The sequence below is a fragment of the Haematobia irritans genome, chromosome 5 (genome assembly GCF_050003625.1).
Source record: "Haematobia irritans isolate KBUSLIRL chromosome 5, ASM5000362v1, whole genome shotgun sequence".
NCBI lineage: Eukaryota > Metazoa > Arthropoda > Insecta > Diptera > Muscidae > Haematobia > Haematobia irritans.
In genome coordinates, this window is record NC_134401.1 from 148,888,278 (window position 1) to 148,911,850 (window position 23,573).

General features: G+C 31.3%; 2 protein-coding genes and 1 long non-coding RNA gene across 3 annotated transcripts; 1 reads left to right on the forward strand and 2 right to left on the reverse strand.

Moving 5' to 3' along the window:
* Positions 1–3,721: 3,721 nt before the first annotated feature.
* On the reverse strand, positions 3,722–6,295 carry Sec6 (Exocyst complex component Sec6). Its single transcript, XM_075310572.1, has 3 exons — positions 5,195–6,295; positions 4,365–5,132; positions 3,722–4,295 (listed from the first exon to the last, which is right to left on the reverse strand). The coding sequence occupies exons 1-3, from the start codon at positions 6,164–6,166 to the stop codon at positions 3,819–3,821; spliced, it is 2,217 nt and encodes a 738-aa protein (XP_075166687.1). The 5' UTR covers positions 6,167–6,295; the 3' UTR covers positions 3,722–3,818.
* A 3,289-nt stretch (positions 6,296–9,584) lies between these two features.
* On the reverse strand, positions 9,585–10,340 carry LOC142237422 (uncharacterized). Its single transcript, XR_012722484.1, has 2 exons — positions 10,118–10,340; positions 9,585–10,011 (listed from the first exon to the last, which is right to left on the reverse strand). It is a non-coding gene; the product is annotated as an uncharacterized LOC142237422 (long non-coding RNA).
* Mitf (transcription factor Mitf) lies at positions 10,005–14,484 on the forward strand. Its single transcript, XM_075308730.1, has 2 exons — positions 10,005–10,181; positions 10,409–14,484. Exon 2 carries the CDS (start codon positions 10,881–10,883, stop codon positions 13,566–13,568), a length of 2,688 nt encoding a protein of 895 aa, XP_075164845.1. The 5' UTR covers positions 10,005–10,181; positions 10,409–10,880; the 3' UTR covers positions 13,569–14,484.
* The last annotated feature ends 9,089 nt before the right edge of the window (positions 14,485–23,573 follow it).

Genomic DNA, 23,573 nt, shown 5'->3' on the forward strand with positions numbered 1-23,573 from the left:
GCATCCCTACACGGACCGCAGTTTAGAGAAGTTCTGTTGGATGTTATAAACTTCTTATAGAATAAAGTTAGGTCAAAATCATTAGGTGTGGATGGAATTCCGATATATTTTATTAAATTGATATTTGCCTACGTTTCTTCTTACATTTTGGATTTTTCAATATGGTTTCTACCACATCTGCCTTTCCTTTGGCTTGGAAGACTGGACGTGTAGTCCCAATTCCTAAGGGTTGCCATATTCGGGGTCCTGAGGATCTTAGGCCCATTACTATTGTGCCTGCTCTTTCGAAAGTATTCGAGAACCTTATGAAAGATCATATTTTGGAAACTTCTGGGTCAAAGATATATGAGTTGCAACTATTCGTGAGAATGTTAATAGTGATAAACCCAATGTGCTGGTTTCACTCGACCTTTCTAAGGCATTCAATTCTGTCAACTTTAGGTGCATGGTTTCCAAACTAAGACATGAATTCGATTTTTCATTCCATGCTTGTAAACTTGTTTTTTCATACCTCTCCGGTCGATGCCAATTTGTTGCCCCAAGGGGTTCTCAGTCTGGAGTACTTCCCCTTCATTCTGGTGTCCCTTAGGGTTCCGTTTTAGGGCCCATTTTGTTCCTTTTGTATGTTAATGATTGGCTCGGATGGTAAACTCACCTAGATGTCAAGCTTTTCTATTTGCCGATGATGTGTTCCTACTTTTTAAATGTGAACGTTCAGATTTATTTAGATTTCAGTATGATATTAGCGACACTTTGACTCGTTTTCTTGAATGGTCTGAACTCAACTCGCTTTTTGTGAATCGATCTAAAACTAAAGCCCTCTATTTTGCTGTTTCTATTAGCTGTTTCTTCATGACTTTACAATTTCTTTAGGAAATACTCCAATTGATTTTGTTGATCATCATAGATGTCTTGGTCTTGTTCTTGATACGAGGTTGAACTTTGACCATCATGTCAATTTGGTATCAGGACGTGTTTGGGCAGCATTGCGACGTATAAAGGGCGATACGGTTTGGTCAAGGGAAAACGCGTGTAAATCGGTGAAATCGTTTATTTAAAAAATCAAATTAAATTTCTTTTTCAAGTTCAATTAGTATAAAATTCAGGAAAAATATTCAGTTAGGCTTTCGCTTTTCCAAATCCGAATTGCCGGGCTTCACGCTTGACACCTGCCATCAGATTTTGTACAGCCACCTTGTCCACCTTCTTCGCCGCAGAAAGCCAGTTTGCCTTGAACTGCTGCTCGTCCTTAGCAGTTTTTTTGGTCTTCTTTAGGTTCCGCTTGACAATAGCCCAGTATTTCTCAATTGGGCGGAGCTCTGGCGTGTTGGGAGGGTTCTTGTCCTTGGGAACCACCTGCACGTTGTTGGCGGCGTACCACTCCATGGCCTTTTTACCGTAATGGCAAGATGCCAAATCCGTCCAAAACAGTACGGAACAACAGTGTTTCTGCAGGAAATGCAGCAGACGTTTATTCAAACACTCTTTCACGTAAATTTCTTGGTTGACAGTCCCGGAAGCTATGAAAATGCTGCTTTTCAAGCCACAGGTACAGGTGACTTGCCAAACCAGATATTTCTTTGCGAACTTTGACAGTTTTATGTGCTTGAAAATATCTGCTACCTTTCCCCTTCCTTTTGCCGTATAAAACTCCTGTCCCGGAAGCTGTTTGTAGTCGGCTTTGACGTAGGTTTCGTCGTCCATTACCACGCAGTCAAACTTCGTCAGCATCGTCGTTTACAGCCTCCGGGATCGCGCTTTGGCCGTCGTATTTTGTTTATCATCGCGATTTGGAGTCACTACCTTCTTGTAAGTCGATAGTCCGGCTCGTTTTTTGGCTCGATGCACGGTTGTAGACGATACACCCAGCTTATTTGCTGCATCTCGGAGAGAGAGGTTAGGGTTTCGCTTGAAACTACCGGCAACTCTCTTTGTCGTCTCAGCGGCTTCCGGTTTTCGATTTCCCCCCGATCCAGACTTCCTGGCTGTCGACAAACGTTCCCCAAACACTTTTATTACATTTGTAACGGTTGATTTGGCAACTTTTAGCGATTTTGCCAGCTTTGCGTGCGAGTAGCTCGGATTTTCGCGATGAGCGAGCAAAATTTTGATACGCTGCTCTTCTTGCTTGGACGGCATTTTGACAACTGAAGAGTGAATTCCAAAATCAAAATAGGAGCAACATTCTACACACACACACCTTCAAAATGAGGGATGTTCAGGTTTTTTAAATGCAAAATTGAAAGAAATACGTCAAGTTTATATTGACCAAATTTTGACCGTATTACCCTTTATATGCTGCTAACATATATTTACCTCTTCATGTCAGATTTAGGGTGGCGAAATCTCTCCTAATAAGTCACAATATATATGTATTGGAGATTGTTTCGGGTTGCGGTTCGAATGTTATGAACAGGATCAGGGTAACAGGATCGTACTTTTAGTTTATAATGTGGGTAGAAGGGAGCATATACAGCACTCAGTGATAAGAGAGAAGTTCACCAATGTGGTATCACAATGGACTGAATAGTTTAAGTGTGCCTGATACATCGGGCTGCCACCTAACCTAACCTAAGGGAGCATATCACAAGTCATGTTAAGCGTTTTCTCGGTTGTTCCTTTGCTGATTTTGTGATATTTAGAAATTTGTCTTTTTTCTATAAAATAGTCAGGATGGGGGAGGCCATCGTTCTCTATATGGGAAATTTAAATTTTCGAGATCTACGAGGAACCCTCAAATGTTGATTAATAGGGTTGCTAGATCACTCTATGCAAGGGCCTATGTCGTTAGAATTGCACGTAGTTGGAACTGTGCCTTACGATCTACGAGTATTTTCTCACTCTAATAACGTGTTTCGCCTTAGGCTGTTGAATTATTATTTGAATGACATTTGATAATTTTTATTTCAATTTTACAAATATTTGCTTACTGTAGGTACCTTGTATCTCTAATACTTACTGCTATTTGTTTTTTTTTTTTTAGATTCTCATAGTTTGTTATGGCTGCGCGTTCGGCTATTGTTGTTAATATTAGAATAAGTTATCATTCCTTTGTATATTATTATTGTTAACATTAGAATAAATTATCATTCAGTTGTATACTCAGGTTTAAGAATTCTATGTAAAGGTGAGTACTATGTTCGTTTTTTTCACCAAAACACTAAATTAAACGTACAAATATATTTATGAAGACGATTATATTTTGATCGAGTCTTGCCAAATAATGGGAAAAAATCCAAGGAATTGATTGCAAATAATTTTATATTTCTAAATTAGTTAATTAAAAAAAGTAACCGTGAAAACAAGCTGGTTTTCAACTCAGTACTCAGCTTAATATATTTATTGGCCGCGAAGGCTTTTGTATTACAAGTCTTATAAATGAAATGAAATTGTAAATGTAAGGCATTTTTAACAGTTTTTTTATTGGCCGTTAAATCAACGATTTCAAGTCGTTTCTGTAATAATTTTAAATTTTTGCCTATTTCATCAAGAAATGTATTTTTATGTAGATTTTTTTGTTTTAATAGAATTTATTCCATTTTACTGTGATAATGAATATTTGTATCAGCCCCCTTCGGCGACTTAAAAAATTTTGTGTCAAGTACCGCCGACAAAAATGGATGGTAACATGTCATATATCGTCCAGTTTAGTGTTGATTGCTGGAGGCGAAATTCTCGGAAAAAATTATATTTTGATTTTCCCAAATAAATCACGAAAATATTTGTTCATATGTACATATATTGAATATTGCATAAGCTCCCAGTACATACAAATAATACTATGGAATAGAAAGAATTAAAATTAGATAATATCAAATTTACCATAATTTATCATTGAACACAATTTCCTTAAATATACAATCTTGTTTGTCTATTGTAACCATTGGTTTTTTCGATTGATTTGCATCTTGAACCTTTTGACGTATCTCCGACGATTTCACATCATTGCGTATATAGAATAGTCTAACAATTTGATCTTCAGTCAATGAAGGATAATTGCCAAGTAATGTATGCAAATCCAATAGCAAAACTTCAACATCACAAACTAAAAGAGATGAAAGCATTGATATCAGTTTTAGAGGAGAATCGTTAAGCGATAAGTTGGGAGCAATTTTTTCAAAAAATCTCTCCAAACGCTTGGCTTCCAAGTTAATTTTATTTTTAATAGCTTCGCAATCCGTAGATGGTCTGGCTAAACGCTTTGACAGCATAGCACGTATATAACGTTTGGCTAATTGTTTTTGTGCCTCATTGATAACCATTTCAAAGTTACATGGTGTTAGATGATTATAATCCTAAACCAAAAAAAATCAAATTTGTTAAAACCATCAAACCGTCTCGTCGTATATTTTATGAATTCTTACCTGGAAATAATCTTCCAACGTAATGCAAATTGTATCAACTGAAATCGAAGAAGTTAACCATTTCTGTGTAAACAATTCATTGAAATGTCCATCCAAATCCAAGAAGGCCTCCTCTAGCAAATATCCACCTGCCTGTGCACGTATACGCTGGAATGTCTGAATTAATTTCTCAAAATCTTCATAATGTTCGGTACGAGAATTGGGCCAGTATTTCTGTTTCAATTGATGAGCTAAATCTAATATTTGTTGACTGTTGTTAACAATGGCTATGATGTGGTGAGTGAAAAATTTGATTTGATCTCGATTCCGGAAATGATGTTCTTTAAGATCCACCACATGTTTCAAATAGGTTTGACCAAAGATATCCAGTTGTCGGATACTCATTACCAAAGCTTTAAAGGTCAAATCATTATGTATGGTTTCGGTAACCTGTAGCAATTGACTTATCATGTCAAAAATAATAACCGATGCCGAGCTATGGTAATATTGGTCGTCTTGATCGGGGGTTCGTTCTGAGAACCAATCATTTCTATCACCTTCAGCTGTGGTGGCCATCCATTTATTGAAATCACGTTCCATATTACCCAAATATTCATCTTCTAGAGCTCTTAAATGACTTGGCTGCAGCAGTGGTCCAACCAGTTGATGGATGTTTACTTGTAAGTCGGGGTTTCGCATTAATTCATAACCAGGATAGGTATTAATTACCCAGGAAAGCAATGACACATATTCATTACCTTGTAAACCACTATTGGCTATGTTTTCAATCTGTAATTAAATAGAAAAAATTTACAGAACGAAATGCCATATAAAAAGGAAGTGGCACTCACATAATTCGACAAACCCTCATGGTACATTTTTACATATTCCTCGAATATGTTGTAGTGCTCTGGAAAGCAAGGAACACAGAGTGACTTCACAACTCGCAGATCCACCAATATGTTTTGGCGTAATATTTCCAAGTCTCTGACAAGCCACATTTTATTGTCCTCTCTTTCCTCAAGTTTTGAACCTTCGATTCTGGTTATCACGGCCTCCTTTAAGACATTCATAGCCATTGCACGCCATTGACGAGGACGGCCTGGAGGCAAAAATGACGTCACTTTCTGTTGCTGTAAAGCAAATTGATCATTTTTTTCTTCACGTTCCACAATACGCAATGCTGTAACAATAAATTTGGGCTCCTTGCGGACCGTGTTCAATGTTCGACTCAAAATCAGCCGCAATTTCTTTTCCAAGGCTTGTGAGACCGTATCGATTTTCTCAAAATGCCGTTTGAGTGTAATTTTATCAGAAGCATGCTGTTTTGGCTGTTTATGCAATTCGTACAAAAGGTCATCTCTTGCATTCTCCAAGTCAGCCAACGATTGGTGGGCATTTAGAAGTTTGTCTTCTTCAATCAAGGCCATTGTCTTCTGAACACTTGCTTCGACGTTATAGATATGCTTGAGATTTTCCACTGCTGTCGCATACTGTGAATGTTTAGTATTCTCTTCGCGTACATCTTCGAGGGTATCATATATTTCCGGCACAACTTGTAAAAGTTCTTCCACAGCCCCCATACTGCGTCTGACCTCGCGTACATCTTCCAGACAAGTTTTCAACTGTTTGACCCCAACTCTGACACCATCTAGTTGATTTTGCATTCCGGTTTTTAGTAGAGCCTCAACTGAAGCTTTCTTTCGAGCAACTCGATGTCGATATTGTTCAACTTTTTCCAATTGCCCAGGGCGTTGCAGCATGTTGATTATATCTTTTAAAGCTGCTTGTTTCGCTTCTTCCTCTAATTGTTGCAAGTCCATTTTGATAACAATTGGAATTTATGTTCCAGCTTTAACAATACAATATGGGCGTATAACTTTACGAAGAAATGTCCGACTCAGTTTTAGCAAACAATGCATAAAATTTGTTTTGATTCCTCACTACAAAACATATGTTTTTCATTAGCTACCCGAAGACTACAAACAACATAGATAAGAAAACCAATAAATTGTAGATGGCGCTATATTAAAAAAAATTGGTATTCACCTCCAGCGGAAATTTCAGCTAACCATCAGATATACATTGCTATATATTAGCCAACGACGTTATTATCGATTGTATACATATTATTAAACTGTGTTATTGGCTTGCAAAACAAAATTTCCACTAGAGGTGCATACCGGGCTTAATGCCAATATGTGGGTACTACCCTGCCAGCATTTCAATGTTCCATTTCATCCTCATCGCTACCACAGACTCGTAAGTGACACTGCAACAATCGCCAACTGTGATAGTATTTTGCCATCACTATTCGCATGAAAGTATTTTGCCATCACTATTGTTACAAGAGCCATTTTACATTTTGTGAAACACCAAGCGCAACTGGCTTATTATAATTTATTTCAATGAAAACGAAAATAAAGTGCTGAAAACATAGTTATTACGCTTGAAATTGTGAAAAGTAAATTGGTGAACAATTTTTGACTTTCCAAATGGAATAAAGTGATAGTTTTTCAAATATTTTTCCAGACACGCTGCCTCCATTGGGAATAAAAGTACTGGCTGATAGACGCTACAACATTGAACTTACAACTTGTAACTCAACATCAATCTCTTATTAATGCATAAAAATGTGTTAAATGTGATGCGATAGCCGTATAAATGTTATATTTATGAGAATTTATAACTGTTTCATAAAATTACTAAACATCTAAAAAATCGTGTTTTACTTGACCACAATGATTCTTTTACAACTATCTTAAAATGCACTTTGTCTGATTGTTTGAAGGGGCTCTTATTGGCGTCCTTCTAAATGTATCCAGAAGGGCTCCTAATAATTGCACTCATGCGATACTTTTTTGTAGTAACTTGGCGTGGTACAACTTCTCAATAGTGACGGCGCTTTTCCGAGGAGTTTTGGATATCGTATACGACTGTTTTCGACGTAGTGGGGATTCTCTGTAGCGCCCCCAAATTCAAAAAATGTTGGCAGGGTATGTTCAGTACTCCAGCCGAAACCCCTGAAGCTTTTTGAATCCAGGAATTTAGATATATAAAATGTTTGGGAAGCAATGATTGGGATCTTTTTCATCCAAACGAACAGGATATTTGTTTTTGTTGGTGTACGACCAATAAAATCATAAAAGCTGTGAACAAGGAATTACCGAAAATGTTGTTAGGTCGATGTTATCGATTGTCTACATTTTTCTTCCAAAAGAAAACGTATCAAAAGTGTAACTATTTGGTAGCAGACTCTTTTTTGATGCGATATGGCCTTATTATCGATTGTTTAAGTTTTGCTCCAATAAGAAATACACGGCAAAACTGTGTTATTGGCATGCTTAAGAAATTCATTATTATATTTGCACACAAAAATTCCGTGAGGAGCTCTTATCGATAATGTAATAAACGACGTTTCCGCTAGATGTACTTACCGGATTTTAAGCGCGATATACATGCCAACAAAGCCATTTTGCTATGATTTTCTTTTGGGAGAATATATAAACCATGGCTGAACAAGAAGGTTAAATCATGGGCCCATATGATTACAATTTTTTTATTTCGACAAAATTTTAAGATGTCAAAATCATATGTTTATGGTAATTGCAGCTCTCCAAATGACACTGCATAGCAAATGCATCTCAAACAAACTCGCTCATTCATAACTGGAGAATTGTTCGAAGATGACTTGAGTATCTTGATAACATATTCCAGACCCAAAATACCATGCACATCAGTTTTTAAACTGCATCATAAACTGTTTTTGTTAATAGATGGCGAAGATCCATTTGACTGACTTCCATTCTTAACTTTGGTGGTTACTATAGTCTTATTTGTCTCATATCGACGTTCCTCGGATGAATTATCCACTTCACAATCACTCATAGGTGACGCAATTAAATTTGAACCTTTATTTTTCTCTGGATTTGAATTATTTTTTCAGGACAATCGAAAGAATAAATAATTGCCACTTTTACCAATGCCATACGATTCTTTTATCAGCTGATTTTGACTTCTTAAAATTGTAAACAACATATTGAAATTTGTTGTTTTTGTTATCGTGATTCAACCTCCTTATTCAGTCATGATATAAACATTCGTTAACATCGTTATAACTTTCAAACTTCCAACCTTTGAGGGTAACAGCAATTTCGATGGAGGTACAGGCTGGGCTTTAAAATATAATAATGTACGTTAATTGACGCTGGAATAATATAACGGTGCTTTCCACTGAACAAGTGTCTCTTAAATCTGGACATACATATAGCCCCGAAGAACTATTTCATATTTTATGTGGTCCATGGCAAATACATAACGTCCATCCATTGTTCAAATCGAGTCTAAGCATCAATAAAGCGCTGAAAGACTTATCTACCGGTAGCAATAATGCATTTGTAAAGAATAACGATTGTACCACCACTTGGTATTGATACGAGGGAGTTTTAAAGAATCGTGTTGAATTTGATTTGGTAATAATTGTGTTAATTAATAATTAATTTGTGCTAATTTGGTTTATGTGTGTGAAGAAGAAGAAGAGATATATCGATGAAAGTACGAAGGGTGTTACCATATTACACATTTTCTTCCATGTGTGGGGACAAAATAGCGGCAAACCTATGCGCCGCATGAAAAAACCCCAACCAAAAATTTCATTTACATGCCGGAAAAAAAGTTTGGCCGCTTCCTGTTCTTGAAATTTTCCATCACTCGAGACGATTCGTCAAAAATCACACAATCATATTTACGGCAAGATTCTTTCAAAACGTTGGTTTCATTTTAAACGAACGAATCTTTTCGAATCCTTGGTATGTATCTTCTTGCGAAATGAATACTCAGAATTTATGCAAGTCGTTCCAAAATGCTTGTTGTAGGACGATAATGCAGTTTTTTCGTGTAGCCCCGTATACGATTCCAGCTGTAGTTTCTTTTGCGTTCCAATAACACAGTTTTGCCATGTATTATTTAGGGGAGCAAACTGTACACAATTAATAAGACTGTAGCTAGAAAAATAACTTAGAATTTATTATAAATAACGGAAACAACGTCGTCCTTATTTCGCTGACAAAAACGTCCACGCATATTTTATGGATAGCAGATATATTGCTAGTGGCGCATATCGGGTCTAGGCCTGAAATGCACAGAATATTTGCGCTATCCACAACAAAGGCATTGCTACATTTGCTAACGGAAATCATTATCGATTGTTACATTTTGCTCCCATAAGAAACACATGGCAAATCTTCTTTATTAGAGTGCAGTCATTTTCAATATATTTTGTATGATATATGACATTTTATATTGATATTATTACTATGGACAGGAACTGTTATCCATACCTTGATAGAATAAGAGTTTGTTTATATATATAAGAGTTTGTTTTATCATGATCCATACAATGGGTGATTTGTTAATAATGTTATATTTTGTCCCTATATGTTTGGGAATTTTGGAATTTTCTTAACATTATCTTCGGGCCGACTACAGAAACATCTGATATGGCAACGCCATAACTGCTCAAAGACAGTCGGTGGGGGTAAACGTTAAAACTAGTTGATCGTGGGTAAAGTCAGAAAAGTAAACTCTTTAAAATCGTTGCTATCGGCGTGATCGTTTGCAAGTGAGCCCTGTTAAAACTGACGTTGCTAGAAAATTGTTTTTGAATTATCTGAAAATCAGGAAAAATAAGTGAAACACATTACAGTAGACTGCAAAACAAATATTGATGAAAAACAAAACAACAAGTGAATTGTAAAGTTTTCTCGTAAACTTACATAACAAAGTTAGAAAACTTGCCACCTAACCGCTATGTGGAACTCATTATTTCAGAACGATATGGTAAAGATATTTTCTTTTGTGTGTAGTTTTCGTACAAAGCCAAAAGAGTGATCGAATTTTTTTCTCATTCCTTTCGTTCATTCTCTCGGGAATGTTAACATTTTTTCGTTTTCTTTTTCTTTTTTTTCCTTTTTGTTAATTGTTAATTATTATTAGTAATCTTTAATTGTTGCGCATATATTTTTGTTAATTCTGTGTTGTTTTTGCCATTTGCTATCTTATTTTAGTTCTTAATTCTTGGAAAAAGGAGTGAAATGGTGGCAAAGACGTAAAATACAAACGTCGTTTGAGATAATTAAAAAAAATGGTGCAATAAAAACGGGCTCGCATGTATATCTCCCCCAAAAGAAATCGAGTCGAGTGAAACTTTGTGATAATCTATCAGATTTTTTGTTTTGTTAATACTATTATACAAAGATATAAAAATTCATCAAGTTTGTCGTCAATCGCCACCTCCCCCGCTGCCACAGCTGAAAACGTCGTCGACAACGACGACGCAGTGTATATAGAAAATAACATGAATGCTTCGAAAGTATAGTCGTCGTCGAAAGTTAACATAATTATCGAGAATATCTTAAAGGAGAAAATACGAACAAAAACACACTAAATACCATTAAAAGTATTATAAGCTCTTACGGGGCGAAGATCAGACGTAAATCCCTGGGAGAAACGAAAACGACGAGGACACATCAACTCAACATGGCTGAATCAGGTATAGATTTAGATTTCGATTTCGAGATCGATTATAGTCTAATGGACGAGGACCGCTTGGAAGATGTTTTACCGGCCGTCAAAGTATCCGGCCCCCATTCGGACGAAGTGGAGTTCTATGAGCTGAAGTCTGCCACACAATCGATCAGGCCGGATAGTATACCGACATTTAAAACAGTCACACCCACCTCAAGGACACAATTAAAATTACAATTGCAACGGGAGCAGCAACAAGAGATGGAACGTTTGGAAGCCGAAAGACGAGAGGCCGAGACTCAGCAATTAGTTCAGCGACAGCAACATCAAATCTACAGTCTCCAGCAACAACAACATCAGAGTAGTTCTCCCCAAATTGTGGCCAATAGTAACGGTAGTAATGGCGGCACAAATCGCCGCTTTGATCATCACTCGAACAACAATAGCTACAACTCTACTAGTACTCCACAATCAAGTCCCATAACATTAAAAGTACCCATCGAAGTGGATGTTCCGCAAAAGGTCCTGCAAGTGCGAACACTTCTTGAAAATCCAACCAGATACCATGTGATACAAAAGCAAAAAAATCAGGTGCGCCAGTATTTGAGCGAGTCTTTCAAGCAATCGGAATGGAATGGCCAATTATTTCAGAACAAACATTCGGGCACATCGTCGTCTGCGGGTAATCTTAAGGTTGCCGTGGCCAATTCAGCTCAACAAAATTTGAATACAACAGATCGTTGTAGCAGCTATACAGGTGGCATGACCTCCAATAACAATGCAAGTGAATCCAATAATAATTCCCCCAGACAAGTGCGTTTGACACCAACAGCGTCCACAACACCGAATAGTGGAGTCTCCATGATGGATGATGCCATTACATTGTCACCCTACAGTGTGGGTGGTAGTAGTAACAATAATTCGGTATCTTATTACAACAACAGTATGAGTGGCAATGGCGGTGGAGAAGGCCAAAAAACTGTAGTAGCGAACAAAAAATCCAATAGTGCAGCAGCATCAATTTCAGTTGCTAGCCGTTCAAATCCCGGGAATCTTGTTACTCTTATGCGCAACACAAATCTATTGGCCACCACAACAAATGGTTCAGCTCCCAGCAATGTGACCAGTCCTATGCACTCAACGCCTATGTCGCCCAGTCTCAGCTCAGTGGCCACAAGCACCTCGGAGTTGCCTTCATTCGAAAGCGATGCCGATTTAGATTTGGATGATATACTTCATATGGATTCTAGCAATCTGAATGACACTCTCAGAATGGATGACGGTGGTAGTGGTGGGGGCAGCAACTTTTCAGCCGAATTGAATATTAAACAAGAACCCAATTCCTTTACAGAAGTTGAGGCTCATGCCCTCGCCAAGGATCGCCAAAAGAAAGACAATCACAATATGATCGAGAGACGCCGGCGTTTTAATATAAACGATCGTATCAAAGAACTGGGTACTCTTTTGCCCAAAACCAATGATCCATACTATGAAGTAGTACGTGATATACGACCCAACAAGGGTACAATTTTGAAAAGCTCCGTGGACTATATAAAGTGTTTGAAACATGAAATATCACGTTTAAAGCAAAATGAATATCGTCATCGACAGACAGAGGTGCAAAATCGTCGTCTAATGAACCGCATAAAGGAATTAGAAATGCAGGCTAAATCTCATGGATTACCATTGACAGACTTTAGTGCAACATCAGTGTCGGCACCAACACCAAGAACATCCTTTTTAAAGTGCCCTAGTCCAACGTCTTTGAATCATCATTCAACGCCGCTCATCAACGAAGCACAACAACAACCTATGGACTCAAAACCAATGCCGGTCATAGAAAGCAATAAAAGCAACCACAGTATTAATACAAATGAAGAAATGATGGAGGACACCAAACCTGTGATACAGGGCGATGATCCCATGTTTTCTTCATCTTCCTCTCATAATGGTGGTGGCGGCGGTTGCCAGTTAATGTCAGCTCCTCATTCACCCAATCCCCAGAACAATAATAATTCATCCCTACAAATGCAATGTGGCTTACATGGTTTGACAAATGGCAACGATTGTGGTGAGCATGTGCATAATAGCAATCACCATCTATCCATAGATGATTTGTATGTGTGCGCCTCTAATATCAATAGTTCCATAACATACAAAACATCAGATGCCTGTTGTGGCGATACTGCAACCACGCTAGTTGTAAACAGTAGTTGTTGCAACTTAAATGGTAGCAGTGTAGGCTCAAACAATTGTGGCCATAATCACATGTCTCTCAGTGGCCATCAACTTAGTCATCATCATCAAACGAATAATAGCCTATTGCAATGTCCACCAAGTCCCAGCAATGGCAGCTCGGGTAGTAGTCCGAATTTCGGATTGTTGTCTGTAGGCGATCATGGACATTTGCATTACCATCACCGATGTTATCCCACCAGCGATAGTTATCCAACATCACCATCATCATTACAACATGGCCGAGATCCATTACTCTCTTCCTCGCATCAACATGCTTTAGATGCTCAAAATCATTTGGATACCTTGGATCCTACGCAACACCATCATTTGCATCTTGACGATCATTCACACCATGTAGATCTCTCACACGCCATCATGAGCGATCAACTGTCCATGGTTACATCGGGCCCCAACGAGTCCTTATTACTGTCACCGGATTCTTTGGACATAGATATGCCTTGATGAATGTGCTCGGAGCCCATTTGCAAATGTATATGTTGTTACGATGTCACAAAACCTCTGAAACTAATACAACACACAAATCTCCCTTGTATCCAAAATCAACTAACCAACACAAAAACAAACCCACCCACCCCTACCTATATGTCTACTCTAAGCGCTTACTTATTCATTTGAAATTTTAGAGTGCTCAATCAATATTGGTGATCAAACAAACCATATTGTCCTCCTACCACCCCAACCACTTCTTTAGACTTATCTATGTACATTTAGGACTTACTTTATATACATATATGTACTTTAAAAATGAAAGCAATGACTACTTCATATTTTACTTTATACATAGAACATACATCAAAAAAAAAATACATATCTATTTTTTATTATTATTATTATTTGTTTCTAAGGAACGGCGGCCAAATTACTTTGACACAAATTTTTTTATATATATATTGGAAATTTGCATGTTTTTTATGTATTATTTTGTTTTAAACTTTTTATTATTTTGTTGTATGGAAATTGTTTTGAATAATACAATATTGTATGGAAATTGCGTTTGAAATTTTGAAGATATGGTCGTTCCACCAGTATAGTGCGATATTTTTTTCTTTTGTTCCCACGACGAGACGACATTTTCGTCTTCGTTTGTCGCCTTCAATTACCGCAAATTGTTTTATTGTTAGCATTATTACTATTACTACATCTATTAATATTAGAATTTTTCCTTTTGTCAACGAATATTTTCGTTCTAATATACAAAATATAATTTTTAAGTATCGACCTTGTCGCCAAGCTAAAGTTTTTAAAAAGAACTATAAGAACAATTGTTGATTATTTTTATCAAAAATAAAAAAGAAATAAAAATCAAATAAAAGAAAAAAATAATGTTTAAAATAAACATTAGGATTTAAAAAATCAATTTTCTGCTACAAATAAACATTTTATTTTGTATTTTCCATGGCGTAAGTATGTACCATTGAATGGACAAACCCATTGGGTTCTATATGTTGGCTTTTATTGTATTTGTTTATCTTGAATGAAAACGTGTAGAAATTGATTCACCACCTAGACAAGTCGAGTCCCATAAACATCAATCAAAGAGTATTAAGAAAATGAGATTTAATTATTGTTGGGGAATTCCATAATTCTTCAAAATCACCGGCAAACAAGAACTTGTTGTGTTTCACGTTTTTATGAAATCGCAAGTTTTCTTTACTTTTTTTTCTTAAAATAATGGTAGTTGTATAGATAGTCCATATATTTTGAAGAGTAAGCTACTGTAACTGCAATCGCTTCATTTACCCATCACACATTTATTGGAAAATACGGATTTTTGATCATACTTTGGAGCCATTTCAAAATTTAAAAAAAAAAAACGCATTCGATTCTGATCTCATCGCTTTCAACCAAATGTTTTCCATCACACGTGCTAGAAATATTTTCGACCTTCTGATCAAAATTTGAAATTTTACTTGCAAAAATATTGACTTTTTTAAATCTATGGGATTGTAGTAAATAGAATTGTACAATTTGGAAAGTACATTTCCAGTAAAAAGTTTGATGATGATGATTTGTATTAAATGATTTGATTTTTTCAACGCCAAGAAAGACTTGTTATTGTTCAAATTTTAAAACTTAATTTTTTATGCCTTGCACAACCCCACCTAAGAAGTTTGTTAGTAGATACAGCAGAAAAAACTGCTGGAAAGGGAAAAGCAGTCATGTTTTCGAAAATAGCAAATACACGCGAAATCATCTAACAACAGCAAACAGTTAGTTGTTTCGGAAATTGTAACTATGAACTAACTATTTTTATTTGACAATCGAATTTCAAAAATAAAACAATTTTATTTTATATTTCACATTATTTTTCATATTTTTTTTTAATGATCACTTTTTTTATATTTCCTCACGACATATATCAATATAGTACATACTTTAATTTCTTTACTTATCATTTATATATTGTACTTAAATTAATCAATTTCTTTAGGACAGTAAAAATAAAAAAAAAAGTAAATACATAATTAATAAATAAAGGTATTGTGTACCAGTTTTTTGTTCTTCATTCCGAATTTTCTTGCTCTTCATTTCATTAACAATATAATAAAAGTACATGGCATAATTATCATATCTTATATGTTGCTCTTTACAGTAAATATAAATCTTGTCGGTAATCTACTGGGCAAGTGTCAACACTTGTATAGAGGAGTAACAAAATTTAAATGAAATTAAACTATCTGCTTCTAGTTATCGATTTTGCACGTTTTTTCTCTTGATAATGAGTTTTTTTCTACTGCTATTATAATAATTTCATACATATGTTTAATATTTCATTTTGTTTTTGCTTTTGTTTTTATACCAAGAAATCTCAACAATATCTTGTTGTTGATAGCGAAAGGAGTATCTGGCAGGTGTGTTTAGTAAGTGGTCTTTCAGGGAACGGAAAGGAGGGAAATTAAGTTGAACATAGCTGACTAAGAAACTTAATTGGAATTTATTTTATTTATTATATAGCGATTAGAAGCAAATCATTTATTACACCATTTTCTATCGGAATAAGTTTCTAAAATTTCATTTCTATAGGAAATTTTGTCAAAATTTCGTTTCTTTACAGGAAATGATCTTATCTTTATAGGAAATTATGTCAACATTTCATTTCTATAGGAAATTTTGTCACACTTTCATTTCATTTCTATAGGAAATTTTTGCCCAAAATTCATTTCTATAGGAAATTTTGTCAAAATTTCATAGAAAAATAAGTCACAATTCCATTTCAAGAGGAAATTTTTGTCAAAAATGCATTTATATGGAAAATTTTGTCAAAATTTCATTTCTATACGAAATTTTTTCAAAATTTCATTTCTTTAGAAAATTTTGTCAAAGTTTCATTTCTCTAGGAAAAATTTATCAAAATTTAATTTCTATAGGAAATTTTCTCAAAACTATTTCTATAGGAAATTTTTTTAAAATTCCATTTATATAGGAAAATTTTGTCACAATTTCTGTTCTTTAGGAAAATTTGTCAAAATTTAAATTTTATAGGAAATTATGTCAAAATTTCATTTCTATAGGAAATTATGTCAAAATTTCATTTCTATAGGAAATTATGTCAAAATTTTAATTTTATGCCAAAATTCCATTTATATAGAAAATTATGTCAAAATTTAATTTCTATAGGAAATTTTGTCAAAATTTCATTTCTTTAGGAAAATTTGTCAAAATTTAATTTTTATACGAAATTATGTAAAAAATTCATAGAAAAATAAGTCACAATTTCATTTCAATAGGAAATTTTGTCAAAATTTCATTTCTATAGGAAATTTTTGTCAAAATTTCATTTCTATAGGAAATTTTCTCAAAATTTCATTTCTATAGGAAATTTTCTCAAAATTTCATTTTTCCTATAGAATTTTGTTGAAATTTCATTTCTATAGGAAATTTTGTCAAAATTTCATTTCTATAGGAAATTTTGTCAAAATTTCGGTTTTTAGGAAAATTTGTCAAAATTTCATTTTTATAGGAAATTATGTCAAAATTTTATGTCTATAGGAAATTATGTCAAAATTTCATTTCTATAGGAAATTATGTCAAAATTCCATTTTTATGTCAAAATTTCATTTATATAGAAAATTATGTCAAATTTAATATCTATTTGAAATTTTCTCAAAATTTCATTTCTATAGGACATTTTCTCAAAATTCCATTTCTATAGGAAATTTTCTCAAAATTTTCTATAGGAAATTTTGTTAAAATTTCATTTATACAGGAAAAATTTGTCACAATTTGTGTTCTTTAGGAAAATTTGTCAAAATTTAAATTTTATAGGAAATTGTGTCAAAATTTCATTTTTATGCCAAAATTTCATTTATATAGAAAATTATGTCAAAATATAATTTCTATAGGAAATTTTGTCAAAATTTTAGGAAATTTTTCAAAATTTCCTTTCTTTAGGAAAATTTGTCAAAATTTCATTTTTATACGAAATTATGTAAAAATTTCATAGAAAAATAAGTCACAATTTCATTTCAATAGGAAATTTTGTCAAAATTTCATTTCAATAGGAAATTTTGTCAAAATTTCATTTCTATAGGAAATTTTGTCAAAATTTCATTTCTATAGGAAATTTTGTCAAAATTTCATTTCTATAGGAAATTTTGTCAAAATTTCATTTCTATAGGAAATTTTGTCAAAATTTCATTTCTATAGGAAATTTTCTCAAAATTTCATTTTTCCTATAGAATTTTGTTGAAATTTCATTTCTATAGGAAATTTTGTCAAAATTTCATAGAAAAATAAGTCACAATTCCATTTCAAGAGGAAATTTTTGTCAAAAATGCATTTATATGGAAAATTTTGTCAAAATTTCATTTCTATACGAAATTTTTTTAAAATTTCATTTCTATACGAAATTTTTTCAAAATTTCATTTCTTTAGAAAATTTTGTCAAAGTTTCATTTCTCTAGGAAAAATTTATCAAAATTTAATTTCTATAGGAAATTTTCTCAAAACTATTTCTATAGGAAATTTTTTTAAAATTTCATTTATATAGGAAAATTTTGTCACAATTTCTGTTTTTTAGGAAAATTTGTCAAAATTTAAATTTTATAGGAAATTATGTCAAAATTTCATATCTATAGGAAATTATGTCAAAATTTTAATTTTATGCCAAAATTCCATTTATATAGAAAATTATGTCAAAATTTAATTTCTATAGGAAATTTTGTCAAAATTTCGTTTCTTTAGGAAAATTTGTCAAAATTTAATTTTTATACGAAATTATGTAAAAAATTCATAGAAAAATAAGTCACAATTTCATTTCAATAGGAAATTTTTGTCAAAAATGCATTTTTATGGAAAATTTTGTCAAAATTTCATTTCTATACGAAATTTTTTCAAAATTTCATTTCTTTAGAAAATTTTGTCAAAGTTTCATTTCTCTAGGAAAAATTTATCAAAATTTAATTTCTATAGGAAATTTTCTCAAAGCTATTTCTATAGGAAATTTTTTTAAAATTTCATTTATATAGGAAAATTTTGTCACAATTTCTGTTCTTTAGGAAAATTTGTCAAAATTTAAATTTTATAGGAAATTATGTCAAAATTTCATTTCTATAGGAAATTATGTCAAAATTTTAATTTTATGCCAAAATTCCATTTATATAGAAAATTATGTCAAAATTTAATTTCTATAGGAAATTTTGTCAAAATTTCGTTTCTTTAGGAAAATTTGTCAAAATTTAATTTTTATACGAAATTATGTAAAAAATTCATAGAAAAAAAAGTCACAATTTCATTTCAATAGGAAATTTTGTCAAAATTTCATTTCAATAGGAAATTTTGTCAAAATTTCATTTCTAGAGGAAATTTTGTCAAAATTTCATTTCTATAGGAAATTTTGTCAAAATTTCATTTCTATAGGAAATTTTGTCAAAATTTCATTTCTATAGGAAATTTTCTCAAAATTTCATTTCTATAGGAAATTTTCTCAAAATTTCATTTTTCCTATAGAATTTTGTTGAAATTTCATTTCTATAGGAAATTTTGTCAAAATTTCATTTCTATAGGAAATTTTGTCAAAATTTCGGTTTTTAGGAAAATTTGTCAAAATTTCATTTTTATAGGAAATTATGTCAAAATTTTATGTCTATAGGAAATTATGTCAAAATTTCATTTCTATAGGAAATTATGTCAAAATTCCATTTTTATGTCAAAATTTCATTTATATAGAAAATTATGTCAAATTTAATATCTATTTGAAATTTTCTCAAAATTTCATTTCTATAGGACATTTTCTCAAAATTCCATTTCTATAGGAAATTTTCTCAAAATTTTCTATAGGAAATTTTGTCAAAATTTCATTTATACAGGAAAAATTTGTCACAATTTGTGTTCTTTAGGAAAATTTGTCAAAATTTAAATTTTATAGGAAATTGTGTCAAAATTTCATTTTTATGCCAAAATTTCATTTATATAGAAAATTATGTCAAAATATAATTTCTATAGGAAATTTTGTCAAAATTTTAGGAAATTTTTCAAAATTTCCTTTCTTTAGGAAAATTTGTCAAAATTTCATTTTTATACGAAATTATGTAAAAATTTCATAGAAAAATAAGTCACAATTTCATTTCAATAGGAAATTTTGTCAAAATTTCATTTCAATAGGAAATTTTGTCAAAATTTCATTTCTATAGGAAATTTTGTCAAAATTTCATTTCTATAGGAAATTTTGTCAAAATTTCATTTCTATAGGAAATTTTCTCAAAATTTCATTTCTATAGGAAATTTTCTCAAAATTTCATTTTTCCTATAGAATTTTGTTGAAATTTCATTTCTATAGGAAATTTTGTCAAAATTTCATAGAAAAATAAGTCACAATTCCATTTCAAGAGGAAATTTTTGTCAAAAATGCATTTATATGGAAAATTTTGTCAAAATTTCATTTCTATACGAAATTTTTTCAAAATTTCATTTCTATACGAAATTTTTTCAAAATTTCATTTCTTTAGAAAATTTTGTCAAAGTTTCATTTCTCTAGGAAAAATTTATCAAAATTTAATTTCTATAGGAAATTTTCTCAAAACTATTTCTATAGGAAATTTTTTTAAAATTTCATTTATATAGGAAAATTTTGTCACAATTTCTGTTCTTTAGGAAAATTTGTCAAAATTTAAATTTTATAGGAAATTATGTCAAAATTTCATTTCTATAGGAAATTATGTCAAAATTTTAATTTTATGCCAAAATTCCATTTATATAGAAAATTATGTCAAAATTTAATTTCTATAGGAAATTTTGTCAAAATTTCGTTTCTTTAGGAAAATTTGTCAAAATTTAATTTTTATACGAAATTATGTAAAAATTCATAGAAAAATAAGTCACAATTTCATTTCAATAGGAAATTTTGTCAAAATTTCATTTCAATAGGAAATTTTGTCAAAATTTCATTTCTATAGGAAATTTTGTCAAAATTTCATTTCTATAGGAAATTTTGTCAAAATTTCGGTTTTTAGGAAAATTTGTCAAAATTTCATTTCTATAGGAAATTATGTCAAAATTTTATGTCTATAGGAAATTATGTCAAAATTTCATTTCTATAGGAAATTATGTCAAAATTCCATTTTTATGTCAAAATTTCATTTATATAGAAAATTATGTCAAATTTAATATCTATTTGAAATTTTCTCAAAATTTCATTTCTATAGGAAATTTTCTCAAAATTTTCTATAGGAAATTTTGTCAAAATTTCATTTATACAGGAAAAATTTGTCACAATTTGTGTTCTTTAGGAAAATTTGTCAAAATTTAAATTTTATAGGAAATTGTGTCAAAATTTCATTTTTATGCCAAAATTTCATTTATATAGAAAATTATGTCAAAATATAATTTCTATAGGAAATTTTGTCAAAATTTTAGGAAATTTTTCAAAATTTCCTTTCTTTAGGAAAATTTGTCAAAATTTCATTTTTATACGAAATTATGTAAAAATTTCATAGAAAAATAAGTCACAATTTCATTTCAATAGAAAATTATGTCAAAATTTAATTTCTATAGGAAATTTTGTCAAAATTTCACTTCTATAGGAAATTTTGTCAAAATTTCGTTTCTTTAGGAAAATTTGTCAAAATTTCATTTTTATAGGAAATTATGCAAAATTTCATTCATATAGAAAATTATGTCAAAATTTCATTCCTTAGGAAATTTTATCAAAATTTCATTTCTAAAGGAAATTTTGTCAAAGTTTCGTTTCGTTAGGAAAATTTGTCAAAATTTCATTTATATAGAAATTATGTCAAAATTTCATTTCTATAGAAAATTCTATCACAATTTCATTTCTATTGGAAATTTTTCAATAGAAATTAAATTATTAAAATTTCTTTTCTATAGGAAATTTTGTCAAAATTTCATTTTTATAGGAATTTCATTTCTAAAGGAAATTTTGTCAAAGTTTCGTTTGGCAAATTTTCTTTTCTATAGGAATATTTTATTAAAATTTCATTTCTATAGGAAATTTTGTCAAAATTTTCTATAGGAAATTTTGTCAAAATTTCATTTCAATAGGAAATTTTGTCAAAATTTCATTTCAATTTTCTCAAAGTTTAATTTCTATAGGAAATTTTGTCAAAATTTCATTTCCATAGGAAATTTTGTCCAAATTTCATTTTTATAGGAAATTTTCTCTAAATTTCATTTATACGGGAAATTTTCTCAAAATTTCATTTATATAGGAAAAATTTGTCAAAATTTCGTTTTTATAAGAAAATTTGTCAAAATACAATTTCTACAGAAGAAATTTGTCAAAATTTAATTTTTGTACAAAATAAAACATTTCAATGGAAATGGTGCAGAAGAATGCAATACACATTTTAAAGAAGTGTAAAGATAAACTTAAAATTTATAGCAATTTAATAACAAAATTAATAGTTTTAAATTTACACAAAAGAATGTTGAAAATTGTAATACTTGCGATTGTAGATTTCCCTTTAAATTGTGTTGATAAAATAAAATACAATTTTGATTGTTGAACAATAATAAATTAAATGGGGGGAAAATTATAGAAAATTTATATATACACATATTTAATGTTTTTTTTTTTCATTTTATGTTTTATTTTATTCATGATTCGTATGCCATAATTAGTTTTGTTGCAATTAAATAAAGAATACAGAGTATGATAAATTGATATGACATTAATGATAATTTCGTTTTGCTTTTCATTTAGCATTTTTTGAGCTAGTTGTTCTTTTTTTTTTGTTCAATTTTTTATTAATAAAAATGAATGAATGGAATTTTTGGTATGTTTGTAACCATCATTTATGTGAAGTTTGATAGATACTAATGTGGGAAATATTAAGGGTGGCGGTAAAACCATTATCAATACCAAGAAACAAATTGAATGCGGAATAGAAATTTGTAGTGATGTTGTATTACATGCCAATTAATCAAGATAAGTGAGAAACAGTAAACCTATCAAAGTGATTTACAAGAAAACCAACATTTCCAAAGCCTTTAACAGTATTCGGTTTAGCTATTATGACCGCGATATTTTATATATATGAAATTTGTTTATATAAAATTAAGAAATATTTAAATTTTTGTTTGTAATTTATAGTTTATATTTTTCTATAGTTGTTCTGTTAACAAATCACTATGGGAAACATGAAGGCACATCAATTAAATCAGAAATTAGACGCTAATTATAGTCATATACCGATACTGTATTTCAAGATAAAGTTAATGGGGAGACATTCTAATAATGCGGGTGATAGAGTTCTAAGAGGAAAACGAGTGGAATGTAGTGTGCACAGTCGACATATTGAAACAATTGATTGATTAGGTTCTAAAGTTGAGTATATGGAAGCAATAGCTGGTACCTTATTTCATCGTAAGTTATCTCAGTGAGCGAATCGGTTGGAAATTATGTAGCTAAAATGCATATTGTATGAACATAAAGTCGTCTTGAGTGTTATAGGCTCAAACTATGCCTTTAAAAAATATTAGATTTAAATATGGTAGTCGATTAGATTTTTTCTTAAAAATCATTTTCTATAAGAAATTCCCTCAAAATTTAATTACCATAGGAATTTTTCCAAAATTTCATTTTTATAGGAAATTTTGTCCAAATTTAATTTCTTTACGAAAAATTTGTCAAATTTCATTTCCATAGGAAATTTTGTCAAAATTTCATTTCTATAGGAAATTTTCTCAAAATTTCATTTCTATAGGAATTTTTCTTAAAATTTTATTTCTATAGAAAATTTTGTCAAAATTTCTTTACTATAAGAAATTTTGTTAAAATTTCATTTCTATAGGAAATTTTGTCAAAATTTAATTTCTATAGGAAATTTTTTCAAAATTTCATTTCTATAGGAAATTTTGTCAATTTTTCATTTCTATAGGAAATTTTGTCAATTTTTCATTTCTATAGGAAATTTTGTCTAATTTTCATTTCTATAAGAAATTTTCTCAAAATTTCATTTCCATAGGAAATTTTGTCAAAATTTCATT